The sequence below is a fragment of the Tyto alba genome, unplaced genomic scaffold, assembly GCF_018691265.1.
Source record: "Tyto alba isolate M040663 unplaced genomic scaffold, T.alba_DEE_v4.0 Super-Scaffold_26, whole genome shotgun sequence".
In the NCBI taxonomy this organism is placed as follows: Eukaryota; Metazoa; Chordata; class Aves; order Strigiformes; family Tytonidae; genus Tyto; species Tyto alba.
In genome coordinates, this window is record NW_024881300.1 from 23,421,033 (window position 1) to 23,445,455 (window position 24,423).

Here is a 24,423-nt window from a genome sequence, read left to right on the forward strand (position 1 = left end):
TGGCACCCTCAGGTCTTGGCTCCGCCACCACGCAGGCAGGTGAAGCTGACCCAGGCACAAGGGATATTTGAACATGCCTGGAGCAGGAGCAAAAGAAGAGCAGAAAATGAGACGTATTTAAAAACTGTTGAAAACAAATGTTTTCCTAAAATCCCCTTTCAAATGAGAGTAGCGCAGACTGTGCCTCTGGTTCCCCCAGAGACCATATCCTTAATATTTCCTTGAGCCAGTGACCAGGCTTTTCTCTAATTGCTCACTAGGGGTTCCTCTGCCTTCTGACAGAAGCTGCGCCTGTGCCCCTTGGCACGTGCTGAGCTTGTGCGCGGTGTTGGGGGGCCGGGGGCCTCCCCGACGCCCCGCTCGGCTGGCGGAGGACGGGGCTTGCCGAGTGGCTCCCGAGCGAGAGCCCCGGCCTGCAGCGAGGTTTTGGTGCCGAGATCAGCCCTGAGCGGGGCAGAGCGAGGCCGGTTAAGCGGGGCCGTGCGAGCAGCCGCGGGGCTCCTCTGACTGGCTCGCTAACCTTAGCTTGTTGGGTCTTTAGCCGTTCCTCTTTTTCTGGCTCAGGAAGAGGGTAATGCATGCAAACAATAGAAATGAGAGGAAGAAGTTCTTATGAGGGAAAACAGCAAAAAATCTTTTGAGGGCACCAGTGGGATTAGTGCCCTAGTGGATTCTTCAAATATTACAGTGAATTTAATTAAATACATCGCGATCCCAAAAGAGGCTAGTCTAATTAGCCAGATCTAGAATACATTTATTCTCTTCCCTCGCCCTTCCAATCAGAAGCCTCAGCATCAGCTCCTATCCTATTTTTAATCATTCCTAGACTCAGAGGGCTCTCCTTCCTCCGTGTTAGCTAAGCACACAGCGCTGGGTAATATGTGTCTTTAATCTTATCTTAGCTGTAACTGAGATAATACACGTCAGAAATTTTACCAGAAGGTCCTGGCTGCACATAGACAATGCTTTGATTGACAGACCTTGAGATCACGTCCAAACCACGTGCCTTGGGTGAAGTGTGTGGCGAGGAAGGAGTTTCATGAGATGACCCAGAAGACAGAAAGAGGTCTTGAGGTTGGACGGTAGGAGCTGGCAGGAATTATGGCTCGGCTGAAATGTAGGTGTGTGGTGGAAACACCAAATGGTGTTCACTGAGGAGTCTTCATGTCATTTTACGTTGGTATCCATTCTTCCTCACTTACTGTGGGCACTGGGAAAGTTACTGTGAACTCTCAGCGCTGCTGCTGCCCAAACTGACCAGAGAGCAGCTGTGCCATGGCAGCCAACATAGCTGTAAGCAGTGAATTCTTCCTCTGGTTTTAAGGAATAATTGCCACATCCTTGAGATCCATGACATAAAGTAGCTATTCATTTCCCTAGCGGCATGGACCTCTGTGCCAGACAATTGATAGATTTTCTCAAATAATCAAGGTATAATACTCTCGAATTAGCAATATTGGCTGCGATAGCACAGCTTCAGAGGGCGACAAGATTTTTTTTTTTCCACATGCTAACCCGTTGCGGCGATGCCCAGCTGCGTGCTCCCTGCTGGCTTTTCAGTCTGGATCGCTGTCACGGCCACCGTTCAGGCCAGGCTGCTGCTTCCTTCCAGTTCCAAGGGAGCAAAACCTCAATGCCAGGGGTCGGGGTGCGGGATGATGGATGGGATGGCAGCCGCTCTGCGCGCTGCTTCCATACGCTGTTCCAGGACCCCTTGATCTAACGGGTTCGCTGTGTTCTAGGATTGCTTTGGTTTTATTCTTCTTAGTTTTCAGTAAGAATTTATCAAATTTAATTTTATCTGTTTGACATGAAGTTGGATCCCCTCCCAGGATAAGCTTTAAATATGAAAGAATTAGCCCTGCGTAGGTCGTGAATAGTTGTTAATGTTGGATCTGGTATTTTCTCTCACTGAAGGAGATGATCTTGCCTATCTTAATTTTCGCTTCTGTGCTCATTTCAGTGTGTTATGTTTTTCTTGCTTCTAAGCAGGAGAGTGTGTGGTACCTTGAGAATAAACAGGCTTGATCTTACCGTGTCTTTGTCAAAATGTGGTTTCTTACTTAATTCCCAGGTGGCTTTTAGCAGTTTACGGTGGACTAACCCGGAGAGACCGGAGATGATAAAGGAAATTCATATCTCTCTACTTTGTTCTTCACAGCACCTTCAGCATCACGAGAGCGGGGTTGAGGGTGAAAGCTGCTACTATCACTGTGTCCTCTGTAACTACTCCACCAAGGCCAAGCTGAACCTGATCCAGCACGTGCGCTCCATGAAACACCAGCGCAGCGAAAGCCTCCGGAAGCTGCAGCGCCTCCAGAAAGGTCTCCCCGAGGAGGAGGAAGACCTGGGACAGATCTTCACCATCCGCAAGTGTCCAGCTGCTGAGGCCGGTGAGTGCTGCCTCCCCTGCATGAACAGGCTCGGGCCGCGGCCGCTCTGCGTCCCGGGATTTCACCAGTTGTTCAGACCCCCTGTGTGCTCCCGCTGCGAGTTTCTCTTCCCTGCTGCGGGGACGACACTTACTGCTTATCAGTGCTGTGTTTCGGAATTCCCGGCTGCCCTGGGGTGGGACAAGGGCCCTGTTGTACCTCCTCCAGCCCAGCTCGGGCGCTTGCGCGTGGTGGCTCTGAAGCACCAAATACTCGCGCAGGTGCTTCGTTCCACACCTGCACACGGTCCCCTCTGTTCCAGTGGGGCCAAACGTGTTTATGTTTGTTTGGGTTATGTCATAAGCAGCGCAATACTGTACGAGTAAATGTGATGGTAAAGATGCTGTCACATTTGGACAACTCTAACAAACTAGCGTACTATACTTTTTGTAGATACTTGGCAATGCGTCAAGGGCTGTGTTGAGCACCAGTGCAAACCTGTCCCGGCTCGTTACTGATTTCTAGTATTTCAGCCACACAGGACTGGGCGGAGGAGCTGGTTGAAGGGGGTGGACAGGAGAGGGGGCGAGTGTTCCTCTGTTTTCCATGTTTTGGTGAGCTGGACAGGTGAAGCGTTTGCTCATACAGAAAGGACAAATAGGAAAAGGATTGCAGCTGTGAGTCTAGCAAGAGAAAATGTGCCTTAAAGGGGACGATTAGGCAGGGCAAAACAGAAATTGTACTCTGCTTAATCATTTAAAGGGTTAAGAAGCCTTTTATGTTAGGAAAAAGCGAGATCTCATGAAATCCTCTTTGGAGGCGGGAGGAGGAGGAGAGCCTGCCCGAGCCAGCTGGTACACCTGCTGTCAGGGAGGTGAAGATGCTGGAGTGGGGGGAGGCCAGCGAGAGCCTTCACAACCCTCTGCTCAGCTTCAGGCAGGACTTTCCTCCATGGCTGCTGCTGAAACGGCTAAATCTTACAGCAAAGCGCTCCGAGGAGCTGGCGTTCTGCAATTAATGCGCATAGAGTCGTGGAAAGTGATCTTAGCTTGAAGGCGTTGAGAAAGGAAAGCAGCACCAGCTGGAGGAGAATACGTGTGGGTCTTAGAAAGGGCTCTTGAATTAAGACAGGGGTTGCGTTGCTGTTACGCCTGTTAGTAACAAGGATCTGAAATACTTGCAAAACACACAATAAGCGAAACGGGAGATTTTTCATTGAGAGTTAAATTCAGTCTCATGGAAAAAAGTGACCGATCTGTGAACTCAGCGGCCCCGTGGAGTCGAGGGCACGGAACATGCTCTCCCAAAGGTCACGGTGACAGTGAAAGCATGCTGTGGTTGCCACACCGTCCCAGAGGGGACAGCAGCTCTTACAGCCATTCCGCTTCTCTGCGACGCTCCGCGGTAGAAAAACAGTCGGATTTTGAAAGGATATGTTGACCGGTGTTGTATGGTTAGTGAGTTTTCTTAAAAGCGAAATGAATAGAGAGGAGAAGTCATCTGTGCCCTTTTGTGATATACAGAACAATCCTGAAAATCTTTGTTTACTTGAGAATTTTTTGTTTACCTTGTCATTTACTTTAGAAACCTTATCTTTCCTGGTGCGTCTGCCAGGATGATGACATTGCATGTACTGAGAGTGCAGAAGCTCAATAGCTGAGAGATAAAATGGCTTGTTGACCATTTAAAGAAAATGTATTTTTTTTTTAACTAAAAGTCTCGACAAGCTACTGAAAGGAAATCTCGGTTTTAAAATATTTTATTTTTTCAAATGGTCTCAGATAATTTCCTTTAAGCTTATTTGGTCCTTCAACAAAAACTGACAGCAAACAAGACACTAAGAATTTCCTTACCGTGTTTTATTTCAAGGGTTAAAAAAAAAAATACAAGTAAGAATAAGACTGTAGAATGCAAAAGAGGTGAACCTCGGATCTGATCTGCAGGTCGCTCTGACCTGAGATATTTAATTTCAAACACTCTTCCAGCCCATTGTTGAGCAAGACGAAGCAGGCACGCCTGGCCGGCGCACCGGTGGCCGCAGGCATGAGCTGCTGGTCCAGCTGTCCCTGCAGTGACGGCAGCCGGATTTGGGTGGGAAGCTGCCAACCCCCCGGGGGGAGAGTGGGTGCTTTCGTCTTCCAGACCCCGTTACGGCGTCAGAACACCGGCTCGCCTGTGGAGCGGGGTGGCCGCGCGGCCCCAGGCCCGGGCTGGGCGAGGGGGTGTCCCGAGGGAAGGCGCCCCGGGGTGCCCGAGCCGGGGCGGGGGCACCGCCGGCACCCCGGGGTGGCCCCTGCCACGGGCAGGGCCGGCTCTTCCAGGCCACGATGGTAATTTGTTTCTCGGCTTTGACTGATTCAGCACATAAAAAGATCTGCCTCGAGCAGGCTAATCCTTCCCTTTTCTCTCTGACGTTTAAACTTCCAACAGTATCAAATGCTGCTGTTACTTATTTAGCTGGCTGTTGTTATTTTTGTGTAGTTTTGGGTGTCAGCAATGTGGAGCAGTAATACGCACATACCTAGACTTAAATTCACTCTTCTGATACATTTTTTTTTCCTTCGTTTTGAATGTTTCCGGTGTATTTGGCTGTCAGACCGTTCAGGAGAGCAGCACGTGCTGCTCGGTGAGGCTTCGCTGAAGGATCTTCCCAGCACCGTGCTGCCGGCACGGGGAACGCTCCTCCTTCGCGCCAGGGCTGCACTTGGGGTTTGCACTTCTCCCTCCTGTGTAATAGGATGGTGTCTCTCCCGGATCCTTGTTACGGTTCTCACTGGTTTTTTCTGAGGGCTAGTTGGGCTTTCCTCACTGCCTTTTGATGAGGAGTCTCTGGTGGTAACGGATAACACAGGAAAGTCTTCCCTGTGTTTCAGACACCTTGAGCAGAAAGAGCTGTTCTGATCTGTGACACGGCTCTGTCAGGGGGCCCGAAGGGACGGAGACTTTTTTGCTGGTTTGCTGCATTGCAAGTGCAGTGATTTGTTTTGATGTTGCTGTTACTCCCCGGTAATCACCACTGTGATTCTCGTTCCCCTTCTAGTTAATTATATTTGTTGTGAATTCTGTTTCCCTACAAATACAACATCAGCTTGCGGTTTTTTTCAAAGCGAGTCCCCTTTTGTTATCACTGCTCTTTCTGAGGACTTTTAAGACATTTCAGTCATCCTAGCTTTCCTACCTTCTGTGAAACCCCTCCCTGGGAGGGTGGCCCAGCCCTGGACTGGCTGCCCAGGTTGGTTGTCCCCGTCCTGGGAGATGCTCGGAGCCCGGCGGTTGAGGCTGAGTCCCGGAGCAGGACCTTGACTAGAGCCCGTCTTCTCTCTCTCCCTGGAGAGCCACAAGCGCTCGGGACGGGGCTGAGCTGGCAGAGAACCGTTCCCTCCCTGTGCCGGTCTGTTTTCTTGCCGGTCTGACTGGCCAGCCGCTGGTTTGCCTCAGCAGGAGTGTGAACCATCATCCCTCTCCTCGCTCTGGGGCCTGGCGTGCAGTGACCAAGGGCAGGCCGGCGCGGGGGTCACGCTGTAAGGGGGTGGTGGGTTCCAGCGGCTGCTGCTGCTTCCAGGGCAGACCCCCCACACACGGCAGCCTCCATCGCTCCTGCTGCTGCTGGAGGCATTTGTGCCTTTGCTACAAGTGCTGGAAGATTCTTTATCGCTTTTTCCTTTCGCTAGCTTCGTCCAGTTCGTACCGATCTTCTCATCCCTAGCTTTACATAGAACTGCTGGTTGCGGTACTGAAAGGTAGCTCAGCCCTGCGTTGCGTGGGGCTGCGCACACCGAGGGAGCAGAGTTGCCTCGCTGCCCTTCCCGCTCCGTCCTGCTGCAGGCAGCTGGTGCCGGGGTTAAACGCCGTGTCTGTCCCTGTGTACATACTCGCTGGTGTGTGCAAGCATGTAGGAACAAGCATTGCTGCCTCTGGGGCGGTGCGTAGGTACTTGCTCGTATAGATGCATCTCAATCTGTTGGAAGAGAGCGTCTGATCATACCTTAATTAGTCCTCTAACAATCTACAAAGGTCAGTGCCAATTGCCTGTTCATTTACATTTGTAATTGTGATGGTTCTTGATTGCACATTAGTTGCAACTCATTCCCTCCCACCCCGCAGAAAACACATGCAGCAGCCTAAGCAGCAGCCTTGTAGACACAAGGACCTTTGTCTCTGCTTGTGCCAGCAGCACAGCCTTCACTGGAACTTTTGTGTCTTTCATGGAAGAGAGCTTTAGAAGCTACACTCCACTTCCAGTAAAGGGATGATGAAGTCGTTGGCAGGGAAATTATAGGGACATCAGGCAAGAAACCCAATCTTTCTTGAACTGGATAATTAAAGACAATTAAACTTTTCTGCTTGCTCCGAGAAGTGCGCTAATTATGCAGGAGACAGGGAAGTGGGCCCAGGCTGGACGTTCAGCTGTTTTGTTGATGAGAAAGAATACAGCTTCAGGGCTGGGGGTTTATTTTCCTCTGTGGGGTATTTTTGGACATCCATTGCTGTAGTATCTGGGCTGCTGCCACTGCAGATGTCAGTCCCTTGCTGCAGAAGCATCTGTATAACGTTACCCATAAGCTAATTGATTTTTAATGATGGGGGATTAGAGAAGGGAAAAAAAAAACCACCAAACCTATAATAAAAAACAAGACATTCTCAAGATGTAGGGATGGATGCACTTATGACTCATTAGATAATGATAGAAGTAAGAGTGAAACAACCTGCACCAAATTTTCATTCTGGCTTTGGAAGAGGTTCCTTCCAGAAGGCATGGAGTGCGCACGGCCCGTTTTACAGCGCGGGGTGGCCGCTCGGGAGCGAGTCTGTTGCGGCATCTCCCCGCGTGTTGCACGGGGGCGTGCGCAGCCCCCGCTCCCCGGCGCACCGCGTGACTGTGGCAGCCCCCGCCGCAGCGCCTCGGCCTCCTCGGGCAAGGATGGGTCCTCCCCTACCTCCTTCTGCGGGCGCTGCCGGTTGGCCCTTGCCGTAGCCGCCCTCCCGTGCAGGAGCAGAGGGGCTTGCCCGCTCCTCCCGCTGCTCAGGACAGAAGTCCATCAGGTGTCTGTCAGGTCCCTGACCGGCACCTGCGCCCGGAGCATCCCTGGCCAGGGACCGTGGCTCGGTGCAGCTGCACGGGTTGGGGTCTGCCACGCTCCCCAAGTCGGGAGACAGGCCCCGTGCTGGCGGTAAGCTTGACCCCAGCTGAGGTCCCTCGCGTGGCTACGCTTCGTGCTTGGGCTCTGCAGGAGAATAACCAGATCCAGAAGGGTCGGGTGGAGCTGAGGCAGGAGACCGACTAGAGTTTTGTGATGCCCAGGAGTTTCGTTTTGATCGTCCTCTCGTATGAGTCCTGAATTTGTTGACATCCTCAAAGGGAAACAGATGTTAGGATGTGTAAGTGCAGAGGACGGTTCGTGTGGGCAGGGAGTTGTGTTGGTGCAGGCGGGCCGGGGAGAGAGGGGTCCCTGCGGAGACCACCCCACCGTGCCGAGGGAGCAGAGCGCGGCAGGGAGAGGCGCGCGCCGTTCTCCTCCTCTTCCAGGGCAGCTCCAGTACTGCAGTCTGCACACAGTCGGTGGGACTGTTGCAAATGCTTTTGAAAAAAAAAAAAAAAAAAAACAACAAAAAAATGTGGCAAGTGAGCCCAAAAAAGTAAAATTTGTTGATCTTTGCAGTTGTGCTGGCGGCCATTACAGAGCTTTGTGGGATGAATAAGATGACTTGTGGAAAAGTCATGTAATATTTAGTGGGAAATGCTGACCATTTCTCAACTCTGTGAGTCATCCTGGAGACGGTTCTACAAAGCTTTGTATCCTTACTGTGAAAATCCATAGGGAGGATAAAAATAAAGTTAAAATAATATCTTCTATTCAGTGCAGCTCTAGATCGTTTTTCTTAGCACCACATACGTCTGGAGAACCCCTTTGTCCTCGTGGAGATGGGAGAGTTCCCCTAAGAGCAGGCTAAGCCAGCCAGAGATACCGCTCTTCGTGTTTGAAGAACTACTTTGCTGGACACGTCCTGCAAGGGGCTGCTGCAGTCTCCCCATTTCACAGCAGAGAAGCAGACCCCTGTGGTGGCCATCCTGTTTCTGCAATCCTGCTAACCTCTGCCAGACCCTTAGCAGCCGTCTTCTCCCAACACACAAAGTCATTGTCGGGGCCCTCGCGTGTGAAGGGTGAGGGCGGGCTCTCTGGAAGCCGTTGCTGGACTTGGCCAAGCACAGTTGAAAGCCCCTTTGTTTGGGCAGGAAAGGGGCTGGAGCGGGTGTCAGCAGGACCGCTGCCGGCCCATCTTCCCATGCCCAGCCTTGCTGGAGCACCCGTGCTGCTCGCTCTGCCAGCAGACAGCGAGGGACCGGCCACTCGCCCTGCTCCAGACAGGCTGATTACACTTGTTTGGAGAACACCTTTACTGTAAAGATCTCTTCTGGTAACCTCTTGAAAGCTGCTGGCTCCCAGAGCTCCGGGGAGGAGGAGGAGGGGGAGGAGGAGGAGGAGGGGATACTCCGTGGTTCTTGCTTTTCCCTTCTCTGCCCCCCAGGCACAGGCGGGTGCACTGCCCATCCATGTCTCCCTTGTATTTCAGTATTCAACCTTCTGAAGGGCTGCAAACTGTAGACTGAAATCAGGATGTGAATTTTTAATGAAACCAAGTATGTAAACAGAGCTGAGGTATAGCTAGAGCAGTTGCCAGATGAGAAAACCCCATGTGGTTTAAAAATAGTAGTTACCAAACTCAACTTGGCTCTGCCTGTGGTTCTTGCAGACAGCTGGATGCTCATACGGTGCTTGCACCTCTGTTTTCACTCTGAGTCATATGAAACACTTTGCTAATGTTCCTCTTTCTTAAAAGCAGTTTTGTAGCTGCACCGGGGATGCGAAGGCATCGCCATCAGGAGAGAGGTGATGGTAAATGGCAACGGAAGCAAGTTCCCGTGTGATTGGGAGCAGATTTGTTCGTGAAGCACTCAGGATGTGGTTTGCAGTATGAAAAGGTTTCTCTTGGGCAAACAGTTTCTATTTAGCAGAAGAGAAGCTTGATGTCAGCCACATTTGTCAGTTTAAATCTGTGAGTCGGAAGTCCCGCAGCATGCGTTGCCTTCGTCCTCGAGGCAGAGGTGTTGCTCTCTCAATTCCCCTCTCTCCTGGCCAGGCTCTCTGGTTTCTCCCTTCCCCTTGGTGGCCGTGCACTGGACTTGGGAGCTGCGATCAGCCCAACTGTAAAATGAAGTAGAACAAATGGGGGGGAAAGGGGAAGGGGAAGGGGATCTTCCACAGAATGTGAGGGGAACCGTCCTGTTATTTTCCCACCTTGAAGAGCGGGCAACCATGCGAGGCATTTCTCATTCACAGTCATCAAGCATGGAGTAATTATTAATGTAATTTGTTACAACAGGGACATGAGACACTCCTTTGAAGTGGACTTTTCATGATTGCAGGCTCCATACTTCCAGTGAAACTTTAAGTTCTACTTCTGAGACTTCTGAAATGAAAATGCTTTCTCCCTGCTTGAAATAACTCAGATTTATTAAGATCTGATGTCCTCCACTTGGTCTCTTTAAAGAAAATGTGGTCATTGCTAATGCTGGAGAAACATGCGTGTTGCTCTCCTACATCTGATAGAGGTAATGGAGAGTTTCAGAAAGGAATAATTAGTTTGCTTTTATAAGCCTCTCTCCACTTTTTCATGAGACTTAATTGCACACAACAGTTAAAAACTTCCCAAAGCAGATTACTTGTACAGTGTCTGCAGGAGAACAGCATTCAGAGTTTATGCTATAGCATCTACCAACCAAAAGCACGCTACAGCTCGGGCTCCGCTGGCGATGCACAGGTTTATCCGGCTGGAAGGTGTGGCCCTTGCAAGAGGGCTAGAGAAAGGCAATGTGCAAGGTGACCGTGAAGAGATTTGGTGTAAAATTTCCCACCTGGTGCAAGCAGGAGTTCCAAAGTGATGTTCTGCATGCCATCTCCCCGCACTGACCCTGCCTCTTACTTCGCCTGCTGGAGAGGCTCCTCTGGGCTCGTGCTGCTGGCAGTCACCCTCTCCTCCTCAAAACAAGATTCCTTCCTCTGGTGTCTAACAGCTAACCTGGTTTCACGCGCTTCCCCTTGCCATTTCCAGGCTTGTCCCTGATTGACACATTTAATAATCTGCCAACCCCAATGACAATCTGAGCTCCTGTGTGCAAACATCAGATGCTGCCCGGCTTCATTAGCTTCTCACAGGCTTTTACCTCTCCCTCGCTCCCCGCAGCCCAATATTGTCTTTTCCCAATATGTTGTCTGCAGGGCCCTGCAGGCAGCAGCCTGCTCGGTCTTTGTTTCCGAAGTGTTGCCTGCACCTCCAAGCAAACGGTGGGTACGTGACCCGTCAGGCGCTGGGCGCGCGGTGCGGCGGCCCAGCCCAGCAGGTACCGGGGGGGCCGGGGGGCCGGGGGGCCGGGGGGCTGTTGGGGGCCGTTGGGGGCCGTTGGGGGCCGTTGGGGGCTGTTGGGGGCTGTTGGGGGCCGTTGGGGGCCGTGTCGCCTGCACCCAGCTTTCTGCCGGGGGCTGTTTCCTACAGCTGGGGGTGTGCAGCAGCTTTGTTGTCTGAAGAGGAAATCCGTTTCTGTCATCTCATCCTCAGACACAGGGAGCGGGACAAGCTATTGTCCTGTTTTGAGAAAACATTCACCCACGGTGCAATAACATACGTGAAATAGCAACAAAGAGGAAAACAGCTCACGGCGATATGTATGTTAAGCTGATTAAACTCGCAGTTCCCCTTTACTGCAGCATTTCTGATCTCTGTGCCAGCCGCACCAAGTACCCCCACATGCAGGATTATCATCTTGTTTTCCAAGATCTCATGTCATGTGTGTTCATTTAGAGCAGGAGGACAGCTTGTTGCGTTCCCCTTTGTTGTTCTGCTGAACCTTGGAATTTTTTCATTTTTTTGGGTGGATTGAATGGCTTAAGGACCTTCTACCTTTCCAGCAAGTTCCTGGTGGGAGTCGTGGTATTTCTGAGCAGGGTCTCTGTTCTGGAGGATGTCCCGAGGCCGGGCAGGTAGCGAACTCGCTCCTTCATGGCCGGACAGAGAGGCGGGTGGAAACTTTTGGTTCTGCTTTAGTTTCATATTGCTTTGATGGTTATCAAAATCCCGCAAATGTACTTCGTGTAGCTGTGGGTAAGGCTGCGGCACACCGTGAGCACCTTTGGAATGGTCTGAAGACATGAGGAGAGCCACGTGCTTTCAGAAAGTCAGTCCCTTTAGGGGACATCTAAGTCCACATAAGGGGACTTCTCTGTCCTGGTGTTATTCCGTAGCATAATTTGTAACTGTTCTTTCCTGTTCACGTCCCAGCAGCGTCCTTCTGTCTTTGTGCATACGGGACACCACGGGACTGTTGAGGTCTGGCTTTGCAGAATGCAGGGATAAAGTTGGTTCCACTTTAATATCTGGCACGGGCAGATTTCCTTTGTTATTTATTTTTTTGAGTTGCTTTTGAGTTTAAAGTAAAAAGCAGTTGTGCCTTAGCTCTGTTTTGACCAATCAGCAGTGAATAGATAATCTCTAAAGGATATGAAAGGTTTAATCATTTTAATTTTGTTTTTATTAAAGTTTATCATGACTTTTTTCATGTGCCCCTGGTAAAGCGGGGGGGGTAACAGAAATCTACACAAACCCCCAAGCATTCGCTTAATGAAACTCTAATGGGAGGCGCCTGGCGGGAAGGAAGTGGTTAGATAGCTGGGCTGGGGAAGGCAGACCAAAGGCACGCTGTAATATCACTGAAACGTGGCAGGAATCTCATAAACTCCCCATCTAGCTCCAGCAGACACTTGTCACTGGGCGCTCATGGCTTTCATTAAGCAGAAAGAGGGGAAGCTCTGACGGCTGACTTGTTCCAGAATGTTTTTCTTGTTCAGCTGGATCTTAAAGCCCTTTCCACTTAAGAAAAGTAAAGGGGAAAGCATCACCAGATGCTGTAGTAAAATGCTGAGAAGCTCCTGGTCCCTCTCCTACTCTGTTTTTTTCTCCCCATCAAAACAAACTCTGGAGCCAGACTGAAGCCAGGTTGTCCGAGCCCAGCATCTCTCCTCAGCTCAAGCAGCTGCTGTTTCCTTTGCGACAGAAGAGTTGTCTCCATCCCTGCCGTCTTGCCCTTGCTACTCAGTTTGGTCACCAAAGGCTCTGCTGCTGGTGCCAGCTGCACCTTCTGCTTATCTTCCCTGTTTCTCTTTTTCCCTCTTTCCCTTCCAGTTTTAGAATAGGGAGCTCTTCTCTTGAGCACTTCAGGGTGGTTGTTGCAGTGGTGCAGGAGCGATTCAAGACCGAAGGGCTTTCCCTTTCTGGGGTGAAGTCTTGAAGACATCACAGGTTGAACAGCAGTGGGTACTGCAGCCCTGCCTCAAGATGTGTTGGAGAAGGGTTAGATGTCAGCGTGAGCAGCACAGGATTCGTATCAGCAGCAAATTCCATTGATGTTTAAAGTCTCATTAGCACGACCATGCTGCTTCTGTCCAAACCTGGCACTTGCTCAGCTGCTGCTCTGAGCCCTGAGCTTTGATGTTCTGGTGGTAAGGAGGAAAAGAAGCCTTCCAGAAACTTAGGCACGCATGCTCCAGCAACCGTACCTCCGCTGCCAACCCGAATTTGTGATGTTCATCTCCATAGTATTGCATGGTAGCAGCTCATCTCCAGTATCTTTCCCACAGGTTTGACTGTTCTAGCCGTTGCTGCACTGCTGTTTTCTACCCTTCTGCACTACTGGACTTCAAATTAAATATATCTGGAATGAACATGCCGCCTTCTGTGTTAACAGGTTAATGAGTTTAGAGAGTTGCCTCAGTTGCATGCTTTTGTTGGTGTATTAGCTCAGACTCTCTTCTCCTCTTCTGCTGTTGGCCTGAGCTGAAAAGGGCTAGAGCTCCAGCGCGGAGAATTGCTGATACTTTGATGGCTTCTCTCCTCCTGATTTCCCCAGTAACACGTTAGGTGGGGACAGTGGCAGAAGAAGAAGTTCATTGGTGTTCAGCTGGGCACAGGCTTTGTGTTCAAAGGCAATGAGGATATTTGTCTTGTTTATAAGTAAACAGTGGAGCGGTGTGCGGAGGGGTGGGGAGAGGGAAGGTGCCTGCCCGGCTCCCCCCTCAGGCCCTGGCCGCGGAGGGGCTGTGCGGCCGGGTCCAGCCGCTGGGCTCAGCACTTGCCGGTTCTTGGGCGGAATTACGGATACAGAACGAGAGCTCTGCTTCAGACCAGCTGCCTCGCCAGGCTCCGTGGGAAACAGAACCGGCTCCAGCCTGGTCTGCCAGCGCTGCTCGTGCTCCTGGGTTTTGCTCTGCTCCTCACGGGGCGGTGCAGCCGTGCCCTGCCGCAGCGTCCCCGTGTCCCGCGGGACAGGGCGACAGACAGACCTTCCCAGCCTTTCGCCGCCCGCCCGGCTGTGCAGCCCCGGCGCAGAAGAGTGCCGGGCCCATGCCAGGAGGGGGGGAGGTAGGAGGTGTAAGCAGGACCCCAGTCTGCCAGATGGTACTTCAGGGCTTGCTGCAGCTCCACCCGCACCTAATTTTGGTTTCTCTGTGGTGGGCAGCCCGGAGTCTTCCCCTAACGACTCCTGAAGAGCGATGGAAGGCTTGGGAGTGCCGTGATCTGCCTGACCATCTCCACTTGGTCACACAGGCTCATCCTTAAGGAGCGTCGGAGGCTGACACCACTTCCCTGGGATGGGGTTTGCCTTGTCTTTGTGCACGGGTTTGTGTTGTGACAGCAGCTCTGTGAGGTGGCACTTTCCAGGATTCCCTTTGCTTAGCGGATTCCTGCCCATCTGCACGCCGTCAGTAGTGAACCTCTCTGGCTGATTCCTGTGATGGGGGATAAAAATGAAAGTTGGGCTTGAAGCCAGGCATCTTCTCCAGACTTGCGGCTGTGTTCCTGGCTGCTGTTCAGGGTCAGAAACAGGGTTGTCTCCTCTCTGACACTGACACCAAAGAGGTGTTGTGATGCCACCAGTCCCAGCCGAGGACTGCAGTGTCCTTTCTGGAGGAAGCATCAAGGCGTCAGGAGGTGGTGGGCAAGAGCTTGCCAGCTCAAGGAGGCCCAAAGCTGCCTCTGAAGGTCTCACCCGGTAACTGGTAGCTCATACAGTCCAGTTTGGCAGGATTCTTCTAGGCAGAAATGACAGGTTTATTTTCCGTCTACAGTTTCATTGCAGTATACGAAGAAGAACGAGGACAGAGGATGTGGGATGGTTTGTGTTTCTTGAGATGTATATACACAGACTGGATGGAGTCTCCCTCGGTGTAGCTGTAATTCTGTATTTTTCCCTTTCTTCTGAAAATGTTGCACTTATATATATAAAAGTTCTTTTTAAAGGGTAGCTGAGCCAGTCCAAACACAGAACTCTTCCTGAGACTGGCTGAGGCAGTACCAGGCATCCTGGGCTGTGACATTGCATCCTGGAAAAAGCAAATCCACACTTTCTGTGAAAGAGGGAACTACATGGTTCAGATGGATGCAAAGGATGCTTTTATGGAATTGTTTCCTCACACAGGACAGCTACACTGGATTTCTGGTCTCCAGCTCCATCTTTTCATCAGAGAGGAAATTGCAGGTCAAGATCCCTTCATACCTCTTCCTATGGTGCTTTTGCACCACTGGGTGTAGCAGAACCCATTGATGTGTTTTCTGAGATGGATGAAGTTACATTCGCTTCCCGCTGTCAGTGAAAACTTACTTACAGATGTTTAATGCAAATAGTAATGGAAATTCACCGCATGAGCCTATGGCGGATATAAGTCAGGGTCCAGAAGCAACCTGTGGGCCTTGGATTAGCAAAGACACTACACCCACATTTCCTTTGTCCTTGGTGTTTTTGACATTTTTGACTTACAGATTATAAAAATGTTCCTAATTTGTTTCAGCAGTTCTCAGAGGTGTTAAAAGATGGGACTGAAACTCCAATCCGAAGAACTTCACAGTTCTCACATGGATCAATAGAAATAAGTTACTTCTCGATTTAGGGTTTCGTCCATGGAACAAGAAGAATATCTGCCTTCTCTTAGCGGTGGCTGTGGAACTGAATTCCTTGACATTTGCCATGTGCTTTTCAATCATTGGAAGGGAGAGGTAGAGTCCCTTCTCATGGTCTTTCTTTCAGATCTTCAGAGACAGAAAATTGTCCTTCCAAGTGCCAAACCTGCAAGGAGAGCACTTGCAGCCATAGCACTTCTTGCTGCAACCAGCACAGGCTTCTTCTCTCACAGCTGGTCAGCCAGAGCAGTTCCAAAGAGAGAAAGCAAGCACGGGAGAGCTGCTGCAGCGCGTGCGCACTCGGAGCTGTAGCGTCAGCACGCTCATGTGCCATCCTGTTTGGAGGGTGAATTTGAAGCTTGTTGCCACTGGACGTGCTGATTTGGGGCTACCGTGTAGGCTTCGTTGCCCTGCACAAGAGATCCACTTGTTTATAAAAGGTGATGCAAGTCTGCAGGGTCACGCTCAATGCTGGAAGAGAACGTCCTGCACCTTTCCTCCCTTCAGGGAATATCCCAGCAGAGCATCAATTCCTCTCCTGTTTGTTTCTGTCTTTTCCCTGTCCTGACTCTCTCATACTTTGTTCACGGCAGTGTCTGATGATCTTTATCTAACTGGGAGGACTGGACGAGTGTCTGACCTAAATGAAAAAGTGCTTTAAGGTCTATGTTCAGAGGAGGCAATATGAAAATGGAAAGTATTTTCATCCTGCAGCTCATTTGTTAGGATTATAGACTTAATTGTGAGAGATACAGAACTTGGTTTCTGAAATTGATTTTGTTTTTCTTTAAGAGCCATAGGCAAAATGAGATCGTATATGTTATCAATGGGATGATTTGTGAAGCAGGGTTTTACAGCAGCCGGCACAGGGCTAGAAGTAACCCCTGGCCTGACCCACTCCAGCGTTTTTGCTGCTGTTAAGCGTACTTCGACGTGCACATCAGGAGAACGCTCTCCTGCGTACCTGCTAGTGCTCCCGTGTTTGCCCGTGTTTCTCAGATATGCTTGCTTCCTTTCCCCTCTGTAAGGCCTATTGATCCTCTGGTGACGACATTAAAGTCCTCAGAACTGCCTCAGAAGGAGCTACCGCACGCATTTATTTTTCCACTAAAAACTTGAGATTATTTAATAACGTGTCTGCCAATGCAAATATCTTGCTGTAGCTGCTTCAGAAGGAAATTTGGCGACCTGTAAACAAATAATAACCTACCTCAACTAAAGGTCTCATCCTTATTCTGACTAAAATTTAGTTCATGCCCTTAAGCAAGAGGGTTTCCATTTCTTCCAAATAGTCAGTTTGCTTTTCGGAGTTGCACATCTTGATGCCCTTGCCATATATTTTGTTTTGACCTCAATGATTTCTTGAGGCCACGAGTTCCAAAGGTTAATTGGGAGCTGTATGAGAAAGTATTATCCATATCTGCTTCAAATTTGCATTTTTTCCATGTTCGTTGTCAGTCCTCCAGAGACGGGAGGATGAAAGGAGCAGTATTGGTCCAGCTCCCCTGAACCAACCTTCATTTGGATGCTTCTGTCAAGGCTGCCTTATTTCTTCTCAGACCAAGCAGCCCCAATCTCCTCCTTTTCTGTGGAGGTACCTCTTCCTTCCCCTCTTTTCAGCCTTTTTATTCATCTGTGGCCACTTCATTAAATAAATGAGTGTTTAATTTTCTTTTGTTCTAGCCCACACGTGTCCTAGCATGTTGTTTCTTTCCCATGTAGAGTGTCAGACGTAGATACCCTTGGGTCTCCCTGAGGGATGCCCTGGCCTTTCGGCAGCTGGCACGGTGCACCACGTACATCCCCACTTAATGCCCTCCCTGCTCCTGCGTCGGGCCCCGAGCCCTTAAATCTCGGCTTTCTTCTTGAATGGTTTACGCGGGACCCCTGCGCGGCCCCTGCTATCGCTCACCAGGCTCAAAGGGACAGAAAGTGGGGATGGACTGAGCGTGACTCGCGAGCGTTTTTCTTTGCTTTTCTGATTTGCTGGTATTTATGCAGGGCAGACGCTTCTGCTCCTTTTCTGGGAACTACTCTCTCATTTGGTTACCAATTAAGCTGAAGCGTTCTGGCCTTTTCCATCCTCCTTTTTATTGTTATGAAGGGTGAATTAGGGCTTGGTGTTTAGGATTGTTCTCTGGCCTCCGCTGCTACTTTGCTGCCTCCTTTGTGGCAAAACAATGGCATTAATTTTGGCCTTTGCAGGCAGGCAATCTGGCAGCGCACAGTGCCTGTCCGTTCCACTTCACTTGTGCAGCCACCTCTCCTTTCCACATCACCTACTCACTTTTCTCCTCCTATTCTTTTTTTCCCTCCCCTTTTGTGCGTGCGTGCGTGTGTGTGTGTGTGGTGTGGAGGATTGCTCGGAGTTTATTTTGTTCCAGTCTGGGAGGGGTTAGAGGTCGCAGCCTGGATGCCGGGCGCAGGGAAGCAGACATGCAGGCGGTGCGGCGCGAGCAGACCTCTCCCTGCTGCGCCTCGTTCCCTGAGCCAGCGCCTCGCCGGCCGATCGGGGTCTGATGGGACTTGGGGAGTGGGAGGTGCCCCCCGGTTGCCCCTTCACCAGACAGTCCCTCTTGCAGGGCCTCGAGCGGTGGCGTGGGGCGGGTGGAGAGCTCCCGGTTCGGGGGCAGAAGGGTGCTGATGACACCTGGTGACAACGGGAGCAGCCGGGGGTGCCGGCGCAGACCCCACGGGGGGGGTCCCAGCACGCAGCGGCCCCGTGCAGCCTCGGCTGTGGCCGGGGAGGGAGCTGGGCTGCTCCCCCCCGCCGTGCCCCCGAAAGCAGCCGGAGCCCCGGCCCAGCGCTGCTCGGAGAGGTCCCCGCGGGTGGCCGTGGGCTGGGTGCAGGGCAGGGGTGCTGCCTGTGCCCCGCCAGCGCTCTGCGGGCCCTCGTCCCCCTGGCACCGCTTCCAGGTGGCCTTTGCCTGAACGGCGGAGGGCGGCTGCCGGGCAGCCGGGTGTCAGGGCCGGGTCCCGGAGGCGCTCGGCAGCCGCTGCTGCCTCCACTCTGGATTTCCCCCTTCCGCTGACTGATGGCACGGCAGGACGTGTGTGCGAGGTCAGGAGCACGGCAGCGGCTCCCCGGGGTCACCGAGCATCTGCTCCCCACCGTGCCATCCTCTCCCTCCCAGCTGTGTGCTTGGGGGGCGTGGGGGACCCCTCGCTTTCCCCCCTTGAAGTGGGGTGCTCTGGTGGAAGCAATCCCAGCCAGCAGCCCAGGCCTCCAGGGGACAGCCCCAGCCGCCGGCGTGTGAAAACCTCACCTCCCTGGCGTTTTTTGGTCTTTTCTGTTTAGAATTGTGCTATGTTTGCTACACAGCAATTGTGCCGGTTGCTGAGGGGCGCAGCGTGCCACTGGTGCCCCGTGGGTGCAGGGAAGAGAGCAGCGGCACAGGGCGCAGCGCCCAGGGCTGCGGGGCCGGGGGCAGTGATGGTTTTGGACCATCTCGCACAAGGGAGCAGCGCTGGTGAAAGGGAAGGAAGGAAGGAAAAGCGGTTTCACCACAGCCACCAGGATCATCCTAAAATGGCAGAAATAGGAAAATGCTGAAAAGGCAGGAAACGTCCATACATCAAGGATGTGCTGTTTGCAAAGTGCAGTGGCGTTTTGCAGTGCCTCTCGCTGGCACAGAGCATCAGGCCCTTCAAAACTGGGTACTATCAGGGAGGAAGGATTGAGAGCTAGGACAAGGAGTAAAATCTACTTCTATCCCCAAAAGGTAATTAATACAAAATAAAAGGCATGTTAATCTCCCATCAGATTGAAGCCTGCTCTGAATGATGCAAGTTTCAGAGGGAAATACAAAAAAAATAAAAGAATTCTAAGGTTAAAATCCAGTGGAAGAGCACATGGTTCTGAAATGAGCAAGGTGGGGAGTTTGTTTGGTTTCTGACAGCGAGTGGGATGATGGCCCCGCGCGCGCGCAGGGAGCCGCGGTGAGGAGGGAGAGCGTGGTGCTGGCACCAGTGGGCCCAGAGTGGAGAGCTTGGATCTCACTGGAGACCTTACGGAGCTGACTGGGGACACGCACCTGGGAAAGTCAGGAGTATGGACTGGAAGTCTCGTGGGTGGCAGTTCCCCAACGCCTGCCGTGCTCCTGCTCGAGTTGAGTCGCCGCTCACAGGGAAGCGGTGGCCCTGTTGCGGTCTGAGGTCTGGATCCTTTTTTCTTTTCTTTTAAATAAGGTAGGAAAGAATAGGGGAGGTGGGAGCCGTTGCCCGCGGTCGGTTGTTGACGGCGTAGGGCAGGGCTCTCCTGGCTCTGCGCAGAGCGGCGGTTCCGCCCGGTACAGCCAGCGAAGTGATGCCAGGAGGTTGTTCTCCCGGCCTGGCCTCCGGCCGCGCCACGCGCCCGCCAGCCTCTCGCTGCCTCCGGGCTCGTGTCGCTGCGCTGGCAGACACGCTGCCCGGGTGCCGCGGCTGCCTTCAGCCCACGGGAGAGCTTTCCTCCCTTCGCACGAGGCCGCGCTGGCCCGGGGGAGCGCGGCCGGCCGGGTGGGCAGCGGGCGAGCCCGTCCCCCCGCAGCGGCAGCCAGCTGCGCCAGCGAAGCGCACGCGGTCAGCGGTTCCCTTCCTTCTGCACAAATTGGCAAGGACTAACCTTGTCATACCTAGTGCAGCGCTAACGGGTGCCTGCCTCCAAGGGGTAATCATGCAGGCATAAATTCGGAAAGTTGCTAAGCTATGAGCAGTCTTATGAGCATTAAAAGTGTCCTCTTTGCCAGAAAGGTCATTCATAACTTGGCTGCGCCACTGATGTACAGTCAGTGATATTGATTGATTAATGTATAAAAAGCACCAAATCCATTTGCTTCTATGAAAGAGAATAAAGTGCAGTCGACTCTCTCTTTATTTTCACCTCATCCTTTTGTTTGAAGGACGTTTTTTTTTTCTCTTTTTGTTTTGCCAGCTAGGTTTAAGGGGGTTACAAAAAGCCAGTTTCTGCCAAGTAATGCGTTCACAAAGGGAACATTGATTCACATCAGTGTCGCTTGAATTACCCTTAAAGGTTTGCCAAGGAGTTGTTCTTATATTAACCTTCTGTTCATCAAAGACAAAATAAATAAATAAGATATAAAATCAGCTTCACTGCCCGCGATGGAGTTGGATGTGAAACAGGAATTTCTTCTGTTAGGAATTTCTGCTCCAGGTGCTGCTGCTCAGCCCCTCCGCCCCACGCTTTAGGCCTTTTCCCTCCTGCAGAGCCGCTTCCCCCCGAGCCCCGCGCCCGGCCCCGCTGCTGCCCCTTCCCCGGGCTCTGGGGCTGCCCCTGGCACCGCCGGGGCCTCTCGGGCATTTCGGGGGGGGGGGATGAGTTCCAAGCCCCAGCCGCCCGCCAGCCCTGTCCCCGGGGCCGGGCCGGGGCCCTGTGGCTCCAGGCCGGGGGTTTGGCCGCGGGGGCAGAGCCGGGGCTGGCCGGACCGTGCGCTCAGCCCCAGGACATTGCGCCACGGGCGAGCGCGGTACCGGCTCTGCTCGGAACTGGGACGAGTGTTGGCAGTTTCAGGGGAGGGGGATTCCTATGGGGGAAGATTTCTGAAGGATTTTGTATAAAATGTTGATTTAGTCATTGCAAGCTTAACGAGAATGATCTCTGCACTGAAAGATAGCCTCATGATGACCCAGGACATTCTGCCCCATCTAGTTCTAGCATTATTCTGATTCACCATAAGTCTTGTTTGTTCTTCTAGACTTACTTGGCCACTGGTAATTAATTAGATGCTGTTCTCATTTCCTTACGGTTATTTCTGAAACAGGGGATATTCTTGTGCCTGTGGAGCTTTGTGTGGCAATATCTCACCTTTCTCTCTCCTGGGCGCACCTGCGTTGCCCTCTCCCCCAGCGGATGCAGTAAGGGTGTTGCAGTCACCGAGTCCTTTTGGGACGACGGCTGCAGAACGTGAGTCTGAGCGGTTGCTGTTGTGTTGCTTTGTTAAACTCTAACCAAACTTCTGTGCTTTCGCTCGGTCCCTGTTCCAAGGCCCGCGAAGGACCGTTTGGAGGCATTCCTTCTCTCGAGCAGGGAGTTTCTTTGGCTCTGCTCTGCATGTTGGGCAGCTGTGCACATCACCCTCACCCATAGGGCGCCCGGCCCAGGTACTGCCCTCGCTCGGAAGCATCTCTGCGTGAGCTGTGCCCGCCTGGCTGCCGCAGCAGCCGGCCTCCCCAGCGCGCGAGCTCACGGCAGCCCCCAGTTCTCGCCGTCACTTCAGATAACCCGAGCGGCTCGGCCGCAGGCGGTGCAGGAGCCCGTGGCTTCCAGCTCGGCTGCGCGCTCGCGCTGGGGACGTCCCGAGGCGCTGGCTGGAGCAGCGGGGCAGCTCGGCCCCCGCCTTCGCGGTTGCGTCGGAGCCGTTCCAGCGCGGTGCTGAGGGGCTCGGCCGTGGCGGTCCGGTGGAGCTCCGCACCAGCCTGCACCCCCGTGGGTCACGAGGTGCCACCACGCTCCGCAGCGCTGCCCACGCCACGCTTCTATTTCAACATCTCTTACCCGGTGAAGAAACGCGATGGTGATAGCCCCACTGGCTGTCGCGGGTGCGGGCCGCCGTGTTCACCAGAAACGGTGCGGGGAGCAGGACCATTGCAGGACGCTCTTCCCACGCGCCCGTGTCTGTCCACACCTTCGCTTGCGTGGAGCCTTGGACCCTGTGCTGTGGATTTAGCATCCCCAAGAAGCGAACCCCTCCAGCCCCTGCACGCCGCCCCGCACAGCTGACGGCAGGGGTTGGCACCTTGTGTTCTCAGGAAAGGCTTTTTCCCCATGGCTGCTGCAAAACCCAAAAGGAGAATCATCTTATTTTTTAATCTTTTTCTCAGATTGTGGAGAATTGCAGAACGGCGAGGCCCCCTCCCCCTCCGGCGAGGCAGTAGGGATTGGATCAGACGATACAGAGTGAGCATGCTGAGAGTGAATCCATTTTCTCTCCTCCATCTCCCCAGAATAAATTAGAATTTGCCTGATTTAATAAAATGGCTTCATCTCTCTGCCATCTTTTCTATCTCCCATGCGTTTCATCCCCACCCCCACTGCAAAATAATAGATCTCGGCTGTGTAGCGCCCTGTTATAGGCTGGCAATTTAACATGTAGGGTACGTATGCGAGCGTCTGCATGCACAGCCTGCAGAAGGGTCCGGCCACTGAAAGTGCACAGAATTTGTCCCTGTATCTCAGTTTCCTTATTGTAAACTGTGATAGTTATAATTGCTGTCGAGGTCAGTGTAATTTACTGTCCATCTGTCATTAACCTGACCTCACGGGTGGATGTGACTGCCATGCAGATACTGTTTAGGGACTGGGAGTGGTTAGTGATAGAAATTTTACAGCACAAATTTGCCCCAGCCACTTTTCTCTTTAATTGGCATGTATTTGTCTATGCACAGAGTGGAACTGTAGCTCTTTGCCGCAGACTGAGAGGAGGGGTTATTGTTAGAATTTAGATGGTTTCACTACAGCTGAACCTTTTTCTCTCACTTGAATCTGGTGTTTTAATTTCTGTTTCCTAGGTTGATTTTTTCCTTTCCGTTCTGACACTAATTATGCCGGGCGCATTGGGAGCGGTTGCTGCTGAGAGGTACCCAGCTAAGTGTTAAGAAAGGTTTTAAAAACAGACTGAACTCTTTCTTAATGAGGCTCAATCGTGCTCTCCTCCGGGTGGTTTTGTTTTGCTGATCTGTCAGTTTTTCGAGGGTTTAATTGCACTTTTTTCATATTAGTCTTTGAAATGGGGCTAAGCAGCTTTCTGAAAAATAAAATATAAAATAGGAGAGATGTTACTGGCTTTCCTATTTTCTTCCTTTGCTTTCATCACTCTAGGATCATCATCTGCCACTGACTCCTGGGACCCAACAGTAGTAAAGAACAAAATTTATGAGAGCAGCAAATGAAATGGCAGGCTAGACTGCTATGGCGGCTCCAAAACTGTAAACCCTCGCAGGCAATTTTCTTTGCCTCCCTGCTCCTCGGTCTGGCTCCCGTGGTGTCGCTGCTCACGCTAATCCTAGAAGACCTTCCAGATGTTTATTTTGGAGGAAGAAGTAGGAGGCGAAGGAGGGTGGAGGAGCGCTGAAGCGGCTTGTCCAGCATAGCGCGTTTCCTGCAGGAACGACACGGAAGTGCCTCCGAGCCGAGCGCCGCCGTGGAGCCCGGAGCAGCCGGAGGCTCCCGGAGCAGCCGAGGGCGGCCGGGCCCGCTGGAGCTCACCGAGCCCGGGCCGGGCCCGCTGGAGCTCACCGAGCCCGGGCCGGGCCCGCTGGAGCTCACCGAGCCCGGGCCGGGCCCGCTGGAGCTCACCGAGCCCGGGCCGGGCCCGCTGGAGCTCACCGAGCCCGGGCCGGGCCCGCTGGAGCTCACCGAGCCCGGGCCGGGCCCGCTGGGGCTCACCGAGCCCGGGCCGGGCCCGCTGGAGCTCACCGAGCCCGGGCCGGGCCCGCTGGAGCTCACCGAGCCCGGGCCGGGCCCGCTGGAGCTCACCGAGCCCGGGCCGGGCCCGCTGGAGCTCACCGAGCCCGGGCCGGGCCCGCTGGGGCTCACCGAGCCCGGGTCGGGCCCGCTGGGGCTCACCGAGCCCGGGCCGGGCCCGCTGGAGCTCACCGAGCCCGGGCCGGGCCCGCTGGAGCTCACCGAGCCCGGGCCGGGCCCGCTGGAGCTCACCGAGCCCGGGCCGGGCCCGCTGGAGCTCACCGAGCCCGGGCCGGGCCCGCTGGAGCTCACCGAGCCCGGGCCGGGCCCGCTGGAGCTCACCGAGCCCGGGCCGGGCCGGGGCAGCACTTGGCCGGGACCGTCTGCGTCGGGGCCCGGAGGGTCTCCCAGCCGTGGGGACGGCCCCGGCGCTGCGGGCCCCTGCCAGGGCTCCGGCTGCTCAGGAGCCCCGAGTCCAGGGGGAGGGATGCAGGGTAGATGGTGTTGGGATGGGAAGAGGCAGGAGGGAGGAGGCGGATGCATCCGTGATGCTATTATCTTTATGGCGTAGAAAGACATGTTTGAAGCAATCAGCATGGAATTCTTAATTGCTTCACTTACTTCTTCTCTCCTCGTGGGACA

General features: G+C 53.0%; 1 protein-coding gene across 4 annotated transcripts in view; it reads left to right on the top strand.

Moving 5' to 3' along the window:
• The window catches only part of ZFHX3 (zinc finger homeobox 3), a 545,789-nt gene that overhangs the window by 467,317 nt on the left and 54,049 nt on the right, over positions 1-24,423 (top strand). For all 4 annotated transcript variants that reach the window (XM_042797341.1, XM_042797342.1, XM_042797343.1 and 1 more), the window contains one exon: positions 2,162-2,393. In XM_042797341.1, the coding sequence (XP_042653275.1) occupies positions 2,162-2,393 (232 nt within the window). The remainder of the gene's footprint in view (positions 1-2,161; positions 2,394-24,423) is intronic.